Consider the following 17,959-nt stretch of genomic DNA (forward strand, 5'->3'; position numbering starts at 1 on the left):
GTGTGATGCAAAAATTGACTAATCTTAGGCTATAGCATCAAACAAACCAAGAAAAGTTTTTGAAAAGATTAAAAGAACCTTTTCTAAGTAACATAGTAGTGGGCAAATGGAGTAAGCTAATTGAATGCTTACAGTACAATAATTGTTTGATCTTCGAAAGTTCAAGAAAAGGGACATTGTTCAATCTTAGAAAGTTCAAGAAAAGGAGACCAACAAAAGGAGGCCCATAAGAGCAGAAATTCCTCCCTATGCCATAAATATAAGTAATAAAATAAGTAATTGCATATTAAGAAATAAACTCACATCACTTACAGAAATACAAAGTAGGAGATGGGATCACATGAGCGAAAAGCAGTCTCCACATAAGCAAAAGTAAGATACAAATATAAACTGATACATTTCACAGTTATCCCTGGGGATAGGGGATTAAGAATACTTCCCACGTATTCCCTGCGTGTCGTAGAAGGCGACTAAAAGGGGAGGGAGCGGGGGGCTGGAAATCCTCCCCTCTCGTTTTTTTTTTTTTTTTTTAATTTTCCAAAAGAAGGAACAGAGGGGGCCAGGTGAGGATATTCCAAAAAAGGCCCAGTCCTCTGTTCTTAACGCTACCTCGCTAACGCGGGAAATGGCGAATAGTTTAAAAGAAAAAGAAAGAAAGACATTTCACAGAATGTGCTCAAAAAAAAAGAAACTCATACATAACCCTTTTGTAGCTATTCATGGCCTATTCACGTCCACGAGCAAAGGAGTCTAGTCAATCCATGGTTAGCATTGATGCACCATGGCAGCATGAAGTATGGTGAGGAAAAGCTTCATACAGCTGCTCTAAAGTCATCTATATGTCATGGTGGTCCTACATAGCAGCAAAGGTATCAACAGACTTGAAAAAATGCAAAATGAACCCTTAAGAATCATACTTGGTTGCCTGAAGAGCACTAAAGTACTCAACATGCAGAAAGAACTTGGTATTCCAAGCAATGACGACAGAACACTTGAAATCAATCTTATGAGAGGACTGAAATTTCTGAGTAGTGATCCAGATAGTGTTGCCTCTAAAAGATTATTAATCCATGTATGTCAAGGCACAAGTGAATATATATGGATCCAAATAATAGCCAACCACATGATAACGTTTGAAGTACAAAATCTATATAAAATTAGGAAATAACAGCATTTCCTGCCTTTCTGACAGATAACTCCCTTTCAATCACTACACCTACTTATCTACCAAAGAATCTTATTGATTATAATCTTCACCTTGAACACTCAGCCAAAACAGGTGCTCTTGAACACATATAGAAACTTCAGACTGAAAATAACATTGATCAGCGCATCTATATGGATGGTTCTTGTGATTCTGCCACTGGGAGGGCTCACAGAGCTGCAAGGGTGATCTAGCCCTACGGTAATAAATTAGAGAAAAATGTCAGAAACAAATAATTAAGCATCTGTCCTACAGACTGAATTGTTCACCTTACTTATCACACTTGAGCCACTACAAATTGCTGCCACAGACAGTTTAATTATCTCTGATTCTTTATCTTCACTACTTGCCTTAAACACCCTGAGATTAGAATGTAATATGTGGGTCTCTGAAGCCAGAGACACATTCGAACATTACTGCTCAAGGGATTCATATCAATTTGCTATGGATTACCTCCCACAGGCCTCCATGAACATGACAAAGCTGATGCTTGAGCCAAACTTGCTCTTAGTACAGGTGATGTTGAAAACAACATTGGGTTGTCAATTAGAAGCCTCAAAACTGTAACTGGAAAGGAACTAACAGACCTCTTTGAAGCACAAAGATGAGTTTAGACAAGCACAAGTAGAAACATTTTCCATCACAGTGAAATGTGTAAAGTAAAGCATGCATATTAAGAAAGCACTAAGATCAGCTGATACAAGATGTAACTGCTTGACTAAGCCTAGGGTATAGGTACTATTGGCACTTTGGCCTGTATGGAGATGTTAATCATGTTTGTGGCCAAAGATTGGGACACAAACTAAAACAGTATGACTTAGAATGTGAAAAAATAGAGCCTTTCAGGGATATGTCTAAACAAACCCTGCAAAGAAATGTCACACCTCTTGCTAATAATATGATACCTGAAATTTTACATTTGTATCCATTTTTAGCACCAAATCAGTAACACTTACCACATGAAACTATGTAATGTATGTAATGAAACATCTATAATGAATTTTGTAACATCTTATGTAATATTAACCCACTGAAGTCTAAGACCCTTTGTGAACTCTGTAATCCTTTTGCACTACCGCTCAGCATGGGGTGTAAAACAAAAGTGCTGGTGTTACCAACACTAATCAATCTAATCAATTTTAAAGTAGCTATGCAAAAAATTCAATAGCTGCTTTTTTTCACACCCCTTTTCTCCCTTTCTTCTAATTACAATTTTCTTCATTACTCTCTAACACTTACTTCACACTCTATTTCAGTATTGTTATTGCAGGCACAGCGATAGTCACATTCATCATAGAAAACATCTCCTGGCCGGTAAGTGCTATTTTTGAATGTGCAGCTTCCTTCCTTGCGTCCAGCAGATGGATCTGTGTGAACAATTATATTAGCTGAAGAAATGTACAAAATCTAAATAAGTTTTCAGGTATGTTTATCATTTCCCACATTAGTGAGGTAGCACTAGAAACAGATGAACATATACCCTCATTTGCTTACAAACTGTCATGTGTAATGCCCTGAAACCAGATCCCCCATCCACAACCAGGAAAGTGCTGTTTCAAAGACTGAAGTGCCAAGCATGATTTGGTGGGATTGTATTGGGAGGATTTCTGTGTCACTGTGGAAGTGTTGAATATTTGTGGTTGCTAAGCATCCAGTGATTGTCCTGGGTGTTCAATTTTGTATGGTTTGCAGGTCTGTTATATTTGCTTTTAAGAGGGTGGAAGACTAGTCAGGTGAAGCATAGTTGCTTGTTAAGGATGCTAAAAGATTCTTTGTCTTGTCCAAATCTGGAGCCATGTAGTGTTGGAAGGGCATTCAGTTTGTGTGTTACTTTTGTGTTGATATTACTGGTGTGGGGATTAAATGCCATGTGCATTTCATATGTGATGACTAGAATGGTTGTATTTAATTCAGTGGTTGTGAATGTCCATTTAAGGTGAGTGGAGGGTGTGAGTTGGATTCAAGTTTGTCTGGAGTTAAATGGGCAAGTGAAGACTTCTGTGGAGATGTAGGCATTCTATTCTGGATTAGCTATTGTTCCAATTGTGTAATTTAGCGCTGCACTTTTGGTTACTACTGTGGCATCAAAGTGTTGTGGTGTGATTGAGAGGTTATCTGTATTTAAGAGGACCTTCATGTTCTTGTAAGCTTGAGTTAATGGGAGGCTGTGTAGGAATAGAATGAAAGGAACTGGAGAAAGAACTGCAACTTGGGGAATTCTGCTGTAGAGTTTAAGGGTTTTAGAGGTAAAGCTACAAAACTGACCAACCACATTTTGTCACCGTTGCGGAAAGAGGTGTCAAGTATGTTTTGCGTGAGGATGTAATGAGGAACAGTGTCAAATACTTTGCTGATGTCTACTGCCACTAGTATTGTGTAGGATGGTGGTTGTGGTTAGTTGAAGCCATCTGTATTGTGTGAGGTCACTGTGTAGAGTGATGGTGGAGCCATATTGTGTTGTGGGAGATATTTTGCTTCATCCTGTTGTGGATCAGCTTTTCAGAGTTTAAATACTGAAGACAGAATTGATATCGGGCAACATAAGGAGGGGGAGTCGAGTGGTTTGGGGAGCTTTACGAATGGTATCATATATTTCACACATTCTTTTGCTTTGTCCCTCATTAGCAAGTTAGTACCTGGAACAGATGAAGACATGCCTCAGTTGTTCACATCCACTTGATAAATAATTACGCATACTAGGGATAGGAGAAAAACTACCCACATACCACCTGCATTTTGTAGAAGGCAAATTGGAGGGGCAGGGTGAAATGTCTGGGGTAAACCATGGAAAGGTCTGTGGGGTCTGGATGTGGTTATGGAGCTGTGTTACACATGTGCATTACATGACAGCTAGAGCCTTTAAGTATAGTATATTTATCTGGATGTCTAAATTCTTATCAAAATGCTTATATGAAAAGAAGAATACTTAAAAGCATACTTACCAGGAGTGCATCCATGAACTAAGTCTGATGCATCACCAGTAAAACCTTGAAGACAATGACAGTAGCCAAGGGTCAGGTCACTGTCAATATCACTAAGGTCCTTAGGAGCCACAGCACCAGAGATGCACTCAGCATTTGGGCCACACACTACATTTGTGCACTGACTGAAGGCTGTGGACAGAATGAAGAGAGACATTAGGAAATAATAAAGGATTGAGGCTGGGTAATCCCAAATCTGCAAATGAATTCCAAAAAAGGATTATGTGCTGTCATATGTAAGCAGTGTGCCCCACATTCATTTACAAGCTATGTAGATACGTACGGCTGAAGAGCATCTGAAAAATCAATAAAAGAGTGCACAATGATGAAAGTTGTAGACATCTTCGAAAGAATAATTTAAATATGTTGTGTATGTCAGACAAAGTTAAAGGGTACTGAAATATCTGACTAGAATGGAGTGAAAGGCAAGAAATCAGGCTTATAAGATGTAAAATATGGACATTTAAAGGAAAGTGAGAAATATGATGAAAGGTGAATGGCTGAAAATACATATGATCACTCTAACTAACAATGAAGTATGACAAGCTTAAAATGACTAAGAATCCTATATGTGCCAGGCAATAATAGAAAAGAGGAGCATAATGACACATTCAAGAGGGGAATTAATGAACAGCCATAGAGAAAAAGATCACTGAGAGGTGTGACATGAATTGACAAGTGGAAGGTAAAGTGAAGGGAGTGGAAGTGTGCACAGAACCATTGTAACTGCATCACTGTTTATGTAATATGCACACCTTGGGGAAGAAGCTTCCCACTTAACATATTCCTCTGTCATATTCCTCCACCTGAGCTATTTAGCTTTTACATTATTGACCTAAATTTTTTCATGTAAAAAAATATCTGGTTATGGGAGAATTTGCAAAAAGTTGGATTACCATATGTGGAGTCTTCCATAAATCAGGGGGCCCTCTGTATGTATATTTTTTTTCATACTTGACTACTACTTCACACTCTGGCAAAGAGCACCAGGAACAGACAAAGAAAAGGTCTCATTCACTTACATCCATTCTCTAGCTACAATGTATAATGCAGCAAATTCACAGCCACCAATCTACAACTACACCTCACACACCTTTCCATGGATTCCAAAGGCTGCTTCATGTGCCCTGGTTCACTCCACTGACAGAATATCACCCAGTGTACCACATTGCTATAATTCATTCTATCCCAAACACAATTTTCATCCTCCTTGACGTTCAGGCCTCATGGACACAAAATTTTTTCACTCTATCCTTCCATCTCCAATGCAGTCTCTCCATTCTCCTTATACCCTCCATGCCTGACATGTATCCTCTTTGACAACCTCTTCTCACTCGTACTCTCCATATATCCAAACACTTCAGTATACCTTCAGCTTTCTCATACATACTACTCTCAACTACCGCACTTCTCTCTTATCCTATTACTTCATGTTTGTCAACCCTCCTCACACCACATATTGCCCAAAAACATTTCATTTCCAACACATCCAACCTCTTCTACACTTTTTTATCTAGAGCCCATGCCCCATGTCTATACAACATCATCCAAACTACTATACCATCAAACATACCAAAATTTGCCCTCAACAACACCTCTCATTCCACACATTTGCCCATAACCTTAACCCCCTCACCTACTCTATGGCTTACCTTAGATTTCAGTTTCACTTGCTGCCATGTCCAATCCCAGGTATCTAAATCATCCCACTTTCTCCACGTTCTCTCTGTGTAAGTGCAGACTACAAATGACCAGTCTTTCCACTGCTAAACCTAATAACTTTACTCACATACACTTTCAACCTTCTCCTCTGACATACTCTTAAAATCAGAAACCTGCTTCGGTAATTTCTTACTAGAATCAGCCATCAGTTCTGTATCATCAGCAAACAACAACTGACTCATCTAACAGGTAACACCATCCTTAAAAGACTGCAGACCTGCCACTATCTCCAAGATCCCTGCATTCAACTCCATCGCAACTCTATCCCTAAACATATTAAACAGCCATAGTAACATTACATCCTTACAACTTACCCTACCTTACCTTTATCTAGAACCACTAATCCTCCTCTCCTCCTACTCACATATATGGTTCCTCTCTAGAAAAAATTTTCGTTGCTTCTGGCACCTCTTTATCTATCTATCTACCTACCTAACTTTGTATCTGAAGCGTGTTCCCTTCAGGAACTCTCTCAAGGGGACAGGCACAGCAAAAGTCTCCATAACTGGTGCATTCCAGTACCACTTTTAGCCTTTAATGCCTTACTAAACTCTTCTCCAAAATCATAAATACATGACACTTCCCACACTGCATCTACAATATATCAACACTACCATGCTCTTTCTCCAGATCCATATATATCTTATTTTATTTTTATTATACTATACTTGAACGCCATTTCCCGTGTCAGCTAGGTAGCACCAGGAAACAGACGAAGAATGCCCCATCCACTGATATACACATATATACACAGCCGCCCATACAAGCACATATATATACATATACACATGTACATACATATAAATACACATACATAGATATAAACATGTATACACATGTACATATTCATACTTGCTTGCCTTCATTCATTCTCAGCACTACCCAGCCCCACAGAAAACAGCATCGCCACCCCCTGCTTCAGTTAAGTAGCACCAGGAAAACAGACAAAAAAGGCCACATTCATTCACACTCAGTCTCTAGCTGTCATGTGCAATGCACCAAAAACACAGCTCCCTACCCACATCCAGGCCCCACAGAACTTTCCATGGTTTACCACAGACGTTTCACATGCCCTGATTCAGTCCACTCATAGCACATCGACCCAGGTATACCATATTGTTCCAATTCACTCTATTCCTTACATACCTCTCACCCTCCTGTATGTTCACATCCTGATCACTCAAAATCTTTTTCACTCCATCCTTCTACCTCCAATTTGGTCTCCCACTTCTCCTTATTCCCTCTACCTCTGACACATATATCCTCTTTGTCAATCTTTCCTCACACATTCTCTCCATATGTCCAAACCATTTCAACACACCCTCGTCTGCTTTCTCAACCACACTCTTTTTATTTCCACACATCTCTCTTACCCTTTCATCACCTACTCGATCAAACCACCTTACACCACATATAATCCTCAAGTATTTCATTTCCAATGCATCCATCCTCCTCCATACAATCCTATCTATAACCCATGCCTCGCAACCATATAATATAGTTGGAACTACCATTCCTTCAAACATACCCATACCCATGACAGAGAGAGACCGAGTGTGAACAAATATGGCCTTTTTGTCTGTTTTCCTGGTGCTACCTCACTGACACTGGGGGTGGCAATGCTGTTTCCTGCAGGGCGAGGTGGCATCGGGAATGGATAAATATGTACATGTATATATTCATTTATTTATTTATTTATTCGTTTTGCTTTTTCGCTGTCTCCCGCGTTAGCGAGGTTGTGCAAGGAAACAGATGAAAGAAATGGCCCATACCCACCCACATACACATGTATATACATACATGTCCACACACGCAAATATACATACCTATACATCTCAATGTATACATATATATATACACACACAGACATATACATATATACACATGTACATAATTCATACTGTCTGCCCTTATTCATTCCCATCGCCACCCCTACACATGAAATAACAACCCCCTCCCCCCAAATGTGCGTGAGGTAGCGCTAGGAAAAGACAACAAAGGCCACATTCGTTCACACTCAGTCTCTAGCTGTCATGTAATAATGCACCGAAACCACAGCTCCCTTTCCACATACAGGCCCCACACAACTTTCCATGGTTTACCCCAGACGCTTCACATGCCCTGGTTCAATCCACTGACAGCATGTCGACCCCAGTATACCACATCGATCCAATTCACTCTATTCCTTGCACGCCTTTCACCCTCCTGCATGTTCAGGCCCCGATCACTCAAAATCTTTTTCACTCCATCTTTCCACCTCAAATTTGGTCTCCCACTTCTCCTCGTTCCCTCCACCTCCGACACATATATCCTCTTGGTCAATCTTTCCTCACTCATTCTCTCCATGTGACCAAACCATTTCAAAACACCCTCTTCTGCTCTCTCAACCACGCTCTTTTTATTTCCACACATCTCTCTTACCCTTACATTACTTACTCGATCAAACCACCTCACATCACATATTGTCCTCAAACATCTCATTTCCAGCATACCCACCCTCCTGCGCACAACTCTATCCATATCCCATGCCTCGCAACCATACAACATTGTTGGAACCACTATTCCTTCAAACATACCCATTTTTGCTTTCTGAGATAATGTTCTTGACTTCCAAACATTCTTCAAGGCTCCCAGGATTTTCATCCCCTCCCCCACCCTATGATTCACTTCCACTTCCATGGTTCCATCCGCTGCCAGATCCACTCCCAGATATCTAAAACACTTTACTTCCTCCAGTTTTTCTCCATTCAAACTTACCTCCCATATGACTTGACCCTCAACCCTACTGTACCTAATAACCTTGCTCTTATTCACATTTACTCTTAACTTTCTTCTTTCACACACTTTACCAAACTCAGTCACCAGCTTCTGCAGTTTCTCACATGAATCAGCCTAACCTAACCTAACCTAACCTAACAACCATAAAGTCAATTAGGAACAATCACGGACTTCAATTAATGTATAGCGATGATGGATACAGCATTTTGTTAATTTCTTAAACCTGTAAAACATTTTGATATTGCACTATATACTAATTGATGTTGATGAATTCAGCAAGTGTCTATCATTCAATATCTATCTGGGACTACATCATCATATAATTCATCTATCTGGGATCCTCAATATCACCATTCATCTTTTTTTTATCTAAGACTTATCAACATATAATGAAAGGGACAATCATAATCTCACCTACTGGATCCCTGGCACAGAGAACAACAACACAACATTCATCATTTTCATTTGGCTGCTCGCTGCACATAGGATCTCCTTTGAATGAACCAGCCCTGAAAATTAGAAAAAATGAATTATCTAACCGACCAATCAACTTAAGTCACCCATAAGTTCCTTTAAAAACTTATCATAAGAAGTATTTTTCATGCTAAAAGCAAATCTGGCATTAAAATATTGTTTGGTCATCTTTATGACATTCATTTAATTAAAGCTGTTAAATGAAATAAATTTAAAAATATTTTCTGCTCCTTTGCATCGTATTAAATGGGTATGTATCGGTAACTGAGAGCATTATGATATACCATCTACGATTATTTCAAGTATAGAAGTGTTTGAATATCTTATCTTTCAATTTTGAAAGTAAAAGTTTTGGGGGCCAAAAAATACCCTAAACAATTACCTTCAATTTTGGTATTTTTCTCAGAAAAAAGATTTCCTTTATAAACTCATTATAAGAAGTATTTTTCATGCTGAATACAAATCAGGTGTTATAGTTTAGTCGTCTTTATGACATTCAATTAAGCTGTTAAATGAAGTCAATTTCAAAATATTTTCTTCTTTGAATCATATTTACTGGATATGTTTCGGTAACTATGAGCATTGTCATACATTTTCCATGATTATTTCAAGTATAGAACTGTTTGAATATCTTATCTTCCAATTTTAAAACAAAAAGTTTTTGGAGCATTTTTCTCAGAAAAATAGGTTTCCTTTAAAAACTCACTATGAGAAATATATTTTCTGCTGAATACAAATCTGGTGTTAGAATATTGTTTAGTCGTTTTCATGACATTCAATCAAGCTGTTCAATGACTTCCATGTCAAATATTTCTGATTCTTTGCATCATATTTACTGGGTATGTATTGGTGACTAAGAGCATTATGATATATTTTTCATGATCAAATCATGTATAGAAGTGTTTGAATATCTTATCTTTCAATTTTAAAACAAAAAAGCTTCTTCTCAGAAAAATAGATTACCTTCAAAAACTTATCATAAGAAATATTTTTCGTGCTGAATACAAATCTGGTGTTAGAATAATGTTTTGTCCTCTTAATGACATTCAATTAAGCTGTTAAATGAAATCAATTTCAAAATATTTCTAATCCTTTGCATCGTATTTACTATATATGTATCGGTGACTGAGAGCATTATGACATATTTTCCATGATTATTTCAAGTATAGAAGTGTTTGAGTATTTTATCTTTTAATTTTGAAACAAAAAAATTTTTGAGCTAAAAAATTCCCTGAACAAAAACCTTCAGTTTTTGGCATTTTTGTCAGAAAAATAGATTTCCTTTAAAAACTCACTATGAGAAATGTATTACATGCTGAATACAAATCTGGTGTTAGAATATCTTTTAGTTGTTTTTATGACATTCAATTAAGCTGTTAAATGAATTCAAAATATTTTCTGATCCTTTGCATCGTATTTACAGGGTATGTATTGGTGACTAAGAGCATTATGATATATTTTCCATGATTATTTCAAGTATAGAAGTGTTTTAATGTTTTAATATTTTATCTTTCAAATTTGAAACAAAAAGTTGTCTGAGTTAAAAAAAAAATACCCTGAAATATTACCTTCAAGTATTGGGAGTTTTCTCGGAAAACAGATTCCCTTTAAAAACTCATTATAAGAATTATTTTTCATGCTGAATACAAATCTGATGTTAAAATATTGTTTAGTCATCTTTACAACATTCAATTATGCTGTTAATTGAAGTCAATTTTAAAACGTTTTTTGATCCTTTGCATTGTATTTACTGGGTATGAATTGGTAAGTGTGAGCTTTATGATATATGTTAAATGATTATTTCAAGTATAGAAGTGTTTGAATATCTTATCTTTCAATTTTGAAACAAATAGTTTTTTGAGTTAAAAGACCCTCGGAACTATTACCTTCAATTTTTGGTATGTCTTGGAAAAATAGATTTCCTTTAAAGACTCACTATAAGAAGTATTTTTCCTGTTGAATACAAATCTGGTGTTAAAATAACGTTTATTCACCTTTATGACATTCAATAAAGCTATTAAATGAAGTCAATTTTAAAATATTTTTTGCTCCTTTGCATTGTATTTACTGAGTATATATCGGTACCTGAGAGCAGTATGATATATTTTCCATGATCATTTCAAATATAGAAGCGTTTCAATATCTTATCTTTCAATTTTGAAACAAAAGGTTTTTGGAGCTAAAAATTACCCTGAGCTATTACCTTCAATTTCTGGTATTTTTCTCAGAAAAACATGTTTCCTTTAAAAACTCAATATAAGAAGTAATTTTCATTCTGAATACAAATCTGGTCATATAATGATGTTTAGTCATCTTCTGGGCATTTAATTAAGATGTTAAATGATGTCAATTTAAAGATATTTTTTGTTCCCTTGCATCGTATTTACTGAGTATATGTATTGGTTACTGAAAGCATTATGATATATCTCCATGATTATTTTAGGTGTTGAAGTGTTTGAATATCTTATCTTTCAATTTTGAAACAAAAAGTCTTTAGAGTTAAAAAAATAGATTTCCTTTAGAAACTTATCATAAGAAGTATTTTTCATGTTGAATACAAAAATGGTGTTAAAATATCGTTTAGTCCTTTTAATGATGCTCAATTAAGCTGTCAATTAAAACATTTTAAAATATCATGTGATCCTTTGCATCTTATTTGCTATGTACGTACTGGTAACTGAGAGCATTATGATGTATTAACCATGATTATTTCAAGTACAGAAGTGTCTGAATATCTTATCTTTCATATTTTGAATAAAAAAAAATTTTGGAGCTAAAAAATACCTTGAAGTATTACCTTCAATTTTTGGTATTTTTCTCAGAAAAAAAAGGTTTCCTTTAAAAACTCATTATAAAAAGTATTTTTCATGCTGAATACATATATGGTCTTAAAATAATATTTAGTCCTCTTAATGAGACTTAATTAAGCTGTTAAATGAAGTCAATTTTAAAATATTTCTGCTCCACTGCATCGTATTTAATGAGTATGTATCGGCAAATTGGGGAAGACCAGTGTGGTTTCAGAAGTGGTAGAGGATGTGTGGATAAGGTGTTTGCTTTGAAGAATGTATGTGAGAAATACTTAGAAAAGCAAATGGATTTGTATGTAGCATTTATGAATCTGGAGCAGGCATATGGTAGAGTTGATAGAGATAATCTGTGGGGGATATTAAGAATATATGGTGTGGGAGGCAAGTTGTTAGAAGCAGTGAAAAGTTTTTATCGAGGATGTGGGGCATTTGTACTTGTAGGAAGATAGGAAAGTGATTGGTTCTCAGTGAATGTTGGTTTGCGGCAAGGGTGCATGATGTCTCCGTGGTTGTTTAATTTGTTTATGGATGGGGTTGTTAGGGAGGTGAATGCAAGAGTTTTGGAAAGACAGGCAAGTATGCAGTCTGTTGTGGATGAGAGAGCTTGGGAAGTGAGTTAGTTGTTGTTCGCTGATGATACAGTGTTGGTGGCTGATTCAGGTGAGAAACTGCAGAAGCTGGTGACTGAGTTTGGTAAAGTGTGTGAAAGAAGAAAGCTGAGAGTAACTGTGAATAAGAGAAAGGTTATTAGGTATAGTAGGGTTGAGGGACAAGTCAACTGGGAGGTAAGTTTGAATGGAGAAAAACTGGAGGAAGTGAAGTGTTTTAGATATCTGGGAGTGGATTTGGCAGCAGATGGAAGCATGGAAGCGGAAGTGAATCATAGGGTGGGGGAGGGGGCGAAAGTTCTGGGAGTGTTGAAAAATATGTGGAAGTCGAGAACGTTATCTTGGAAAGCAAATGTGGGTATGTTTGAAGGAATAGTGGTTCCAGCAATGTTTTATGGTTGCGAGGCATGGGCTGTAGATAGAGTTGTGCGGAGAAGGGTGGATGTGCTGGAAATGCGATGTTTGAGGACAATATGTGGTGTGAGGTGGTTTGATTAAGTAATGAAAGGGTAAAAGAGATCTTTTCTTTCATACTATTCGCCATTTCCCGCATTAGCGAGGTAGCGTTGAGAACAGAGGACTAGGCCCTTGAGGGAATATCCTCACCTGGGCCCCTTCTCTGTTCCCTCTTTTGGAAAATTAAAAAAAAAAAGTGAGAGGGGAGGATTTCCAGCCCCCCGCTCCCTCCCCTTTTAGTCGCCTTCTACGACACGCAGGGAATACGTGGGAAGTATTCTTTCTCCCCTATCCCCAGGGTAAAAGAGATGTGTGGTAATAAAAAGAGTGTGGTTGAGAGAGCAGTAGAGGGTGTTTTGAAATGGTTTGGTCACATGGAGAGAATGAGTGAGGAAAGATTGACAAAGAGGATATATATGTCAGAGGTGGAAGGAACAAGAAGTGGGAGACCAAACTGGAGGTGGAAAAATGGAGTGAAAAAGATTTTGAGTGATCGAGGCCTGAGTGATGAATGCTTTTGCTCATGCTATGTTGCCTACAATAAAAAATAAAAAATCCTTTGCAAAGATTTAATAACCTTAAGATCATGATTTAAAACACCTCTGCAGCTTTTCAGGATCAGAAAACTGTCCAGGTATGAATATTTTTGAATTGGTAACTCATGACATAAAGCCCTCACAGACTTCATTATCTAAAATCGTCTACAAGATGGAATAAGACATCATATCCAACAAGGCAACATTCATTTCTAATAAACAAGGTGGTTCACAAACTTTTGCTAAATGTATCATTATACAACTTTAGGATCCCCTTCATGGGGCTCCTGCAGGTACACAACTGTGCTTGATATGGAAGCAGGGTAAGATGGGATCCTTTGATTCCTATCCTGAGGTGTTTTGAAGAAATGGAAACCTCTTTCAGCAATCAATTTTGTCCAAGCAACAAAGAAGGCAGAAGAGATGAGGAGGAAACTATTGCAACTCCTGTCACAGACCTTCAAATACAAGATGAACAACACAGTTTTTTTAGATGTAGCATAACTATTGCTTGCCATACTAAATTCTCTTAAATTCTCTTAGAGACAACTTAAAGCTTTTTATGGTAATATGAGCTTTTTCAGCACTTTCATCAGGAGAATCATCTTCAGCAAACAAACCTTAAAAAAAAAAAGCTCATAAGAGCTTTGAGTCCCCACAGTTTACCCACTCACACTAAATGTAAGCCTTACAGCCAAGTGAACAAGTGCTAAATATAAACAAAGCAGCACTAATGGGGGCTTAAATTCTTGAACATACTTCCAAATCATGAATTTGGAAGTATGTAAGAGCAAAGAATGTTAAAAACAAGACTTTTTCTGGTGATTCATAACTTACCTAAAATATGGTAAAGTGCAGCGCTCAAAGCATCGGACATCACCTGTAGCCACACACATGCACGTCTCCTCACATCCATTGTAAAATTCTCCAACAGCATGAGATGAGTTGCCATGCACACATCCAGCTGCAAGAAAGATGAAATAATGAAAAAACAGTCTAATGCATACAAAAGAAAATACTACATACAAGTGCAAACACCTATAAAGAGCACAACACAATAAAAATACTAAAGTTACCGTATACCATTCTTCAAAGATAAAGAAATTTGACCCAAAAAAATGCAAGCTCATACATCAAGTTTCTAAACATTGTATCTTCCCTGACACTGCCCTAATGCCTTCTCTGCAGTTAAACTCCAAAGTCCTCAACTTCCCTTTGGCATCCCCACCCATTCACAATATTTCTAAACATTGGGAATCACCTTCTGTCCTGACACTGATTGTCTCGGTGGCCTCTCCTAAACGGCCCTCTTCAACATCATCATAGATGGAAACACGAACCTGTAGGTAAAGAAGAGAAAATTCAATTGCTATTAACTTAACAAGATTATCTTCAGTTTCATTTCCTACTCATTACTAATGTTACAAAATAACCTTAAACATATATTATAATTACAAATCTTAGTTCTGGGATTACAGTTTTAAAAAGAATTCTGGTATCAGACTTCAACCGTATAGAAAAAAGATTTACCTGTTACCTGTAAATATTACATATGATGCCTACAATGTTAATAATATAATGCATTTTTCATCCACCATTTGCATACTTTTAACTGCTAAACAGCCCATCCCTGGATATTTTGGTGGTTCCCTGGACAAATGTTTATCAAAAAGTTAAAATAATATTTCACTTTTATCGAATCATGAAAAGTAGCAAAAACAGTTATCAAGAAAAAGGAAAAATCGGTAAATTATCATAATTTGCGGATGAAAAGACACTGAAAGCTGGTGTGGTGTGTGAGTTCAGCTTACCACCTCTGCTGATTTTTGGTGACTCCTCTGTAGTCATCTCTTCTCTGATGCCATCAATGGATTACAGACAGACAAAGAACTTTTCCTAGTACTACAGCTCAACATCAACCAAATCATTATCACCAAAATTAATGCCCTAAAGACTCTCAATAACTGTCCACTAACTGATAAATGGGGCAAATGATGGCTGCACTTATTCTTATCATTATATGGGTAACTAAGAAATTAGGTTTTTCATTTTTTCCCAGTGCTAAATGTAGTTGCTTGTGTCACGTAAGGCACCTCTGAATACTTCAAAAGTACACCTTTCAATTTCAAAATGGTGGTGCTGGGAAGAGGCAACCTATACAATTATAGCTGAGGTCCCCATAGGAGATAATCATAGTTGCTTTGCGATATGTGGTACCTTTACATACCAATAAAGCACACCTTTGAATCAAAAGAGGATTGGAAAAGGTAATCCACACAAATACAGCAGGGGTTTCGCACAATAAGAATAAGTATGGGTGGGGGTATTTCATGGGTTAAGTAACTGCTATACTAAAGGTACTCTTCTAAAACAATCTCAAAAAATGCAATGATCTTTTGTTCAGCTGGAGTAATTATTCTATTCTTAAAAATAAATATAGAGAATCTTTTTCATATCACAGTAATTATACAACAGTCTTTAACTTGAAAACCTCAGTAATAGGACTATTTTTCAGAGTGAATATGAATCTGGGGTTGAAATGGTGTTTGGGGGTCATTAGGGGTCGTAATGAAGTACTTAAAGATTCATGTGATTATTTGCTTTGCATTTAATGGGTTTCTGTTTACTTGGGGAAGCATTATAAGATTATTTCCCAGGATCATTTCAGGTACAGAAGCATTTTGTTATGTTATATTTCAATTTCAAAACTACAAAGTTTTTTGGGCTATAAAAACCCCTGAACTAATCTAACCTGCAATTTTTGGTATTTTTTGTAGGGTAATAGATTTGTTTGATAACCTCAGTATTAGAGATACACTTTATGCTGAATTCAAATCTGGGGTGGAAATAATTTTTGGGAGGTCATTAAGGGCTGTATTGAAGTATTCAAAGATTCATGTGATTATCTGCTTCTTACTTAATGGGTATCTCTTTGCTTGGAAAAAGATAAGATATCTTGCATCATTATTCCAGGTAGAGAAGCATTTCATTATATTATATATCAATTTTAAGAAATAATGTTTTTTGAGCTAAAAAATGCCCACAATTTTTTTTTTTCAAGGATAAGAGATTTGCCTGATAACCTTAGTATCAGGACTATCTTTCATGGTGAATACGAATTTCAGGTTGAAAAACTGGGGGTTGTTAAGGGCTGTATTGAAGTATCTAATGATTCTTATGATTATTTGCCTTGTATTCAATAGAAATCTGTATACTCGGGGAAGCATTAAGAGATATTTTCCAGGGCTTATTTCAAGTACACAAGTGTTTAATTATATTTCAATTTCAAAATAAAAAATTTATTTATTCATTTACTTACTATAGTATTTACTATAATATAACCTGCACTAATACCTATTTTTTTTCAGTAATTTTTGAAGGGTAATACATCTGCTTGATAACCTCAGTATCTGAACTATTTTCCATGCTGAGTTCAAATCTGGGATGGAAGTGATGCTTAGGGGTCATTAAGGGCTGTAACAAAGTATCTAATAATTCTTGTAATTATTTAATGGGTATCTATTTGCTCAGGGAAGCATTATATATTTTTCATGATTATTTCAAGTATAGGGGCATTTCATTACATTATAATTCTGTCTCAAAACAAAATTTTTTGGGGGCTATAAACTACCCTCAAATAATATCTGAAATTTTTCGTATTTTTTGAGGGGAAATAGATTTGCCTGATAACCTCAGTATTAGGACTTTTTTATGCTGAATACAAATCTGGAGTGTTTGGGGGTCACTAAGGGCTGTAATGAAGTATTTGATGGTCATTATGGCTGTAATGAAGCATTTAAAGATTCATGTGATTTACGTTTCAAATTCAATGAATATCTGTTTGCTTGGGGAAACATTACAAGATATCTCATATGATGACCTCAAGTATAGAAGTGTTTTGTTCTGTTATATTTCAATTTCAAAATACAAATTAATACCTGCACTAACACCTGAACTTTATTTCAATTTCAAAATACAAATTAATACCTGCACTAACACCTGAACTTTTACCTGCAATTTTCAGTAGTTTTTGAAGGGTAATAAATTTCTGATAACATCTTTCTGGGACAAGAAAGCATCTGCCCAAAGCAAAACTTACTTCATACACTGTGTTGGGCTTGAGTCCCTCAACAGTAAGTCTGGGTGGTAGTTCTTCAGTAGGGACTTCCTTCCTCATCCAAAGTTGCTCAGGCATTGCTTCTGCTGCAGCATCACTGTGTTTTTCACGGTACTCAGCCACATACCCTCCCTCATATGTCCTTGCCCTGTAAGGACATCACACATGCAAGGACAGGCCAAGGTAAATAATTACATGTTTGAAACTTTCGATGAATCTTTCATGACAAAACAAAATTCAACATTTGGATGAATGGATGTATAAGGCCACATT

At 36.6% G+C, this 17,959-nt stretch overlaps 1 protein-coding gene across 10 annotated transcripts in view; it reads right to left on the bottom strand.

The window, feature by feature from the left end:
- sas (stranded at second) overlaps positions 1-17,959 on the bottom strand; it is a 286,431-nt gene that overhangs the window by 71,011 nt on the left and 197,461 nt on the right. For all 10 annotated transcript variants that reach the window (XM_071666878.1, XM_071666882.1, XM_071666881.1 and 7 more), the window contains 6 exons: positions 17,669-17,834; positions 14,831-14,909; positions 14,407-14,533; positions 9,100-9,194; positions 4,147-4,317; positions 2,444-2,571 (listed from right to left, as the gene is read on the bottom strand). In XM_071666878.1, the coding sequence (XP_071522979.1) occupies positions 2,444-2,571; positions 4,147-4,317; positions 9,100-9,194; positions 14,407-14,533; positions 14,831-14,909; positions 17,669-17,834 (766 nt within the window). The remainder of the gene's footprint in view (positions 1-2,443; positions 2,572-4,146; positions 4,318-9,099; positions 9,195-14,406; positions 14,534-14,830; positions 14,910-17,668; positions 17,835-17,959) is intronic.

The sequence above is a fragment of the Panulirus ornatus genome, chromosome 11, assembly GCF_036320965.1.
Source record: "Panulirus ornatus isolate Po-2019 chromosome 11, ASM3632096v1, whole genome shotgun sequence".
NCBI classification, from domain to species: Eukaryota; Metazoa; Arthropoda; class Malacostraca; order Decapoda; family Palinuridae; genus Panulirus; species Panulirus ornatus.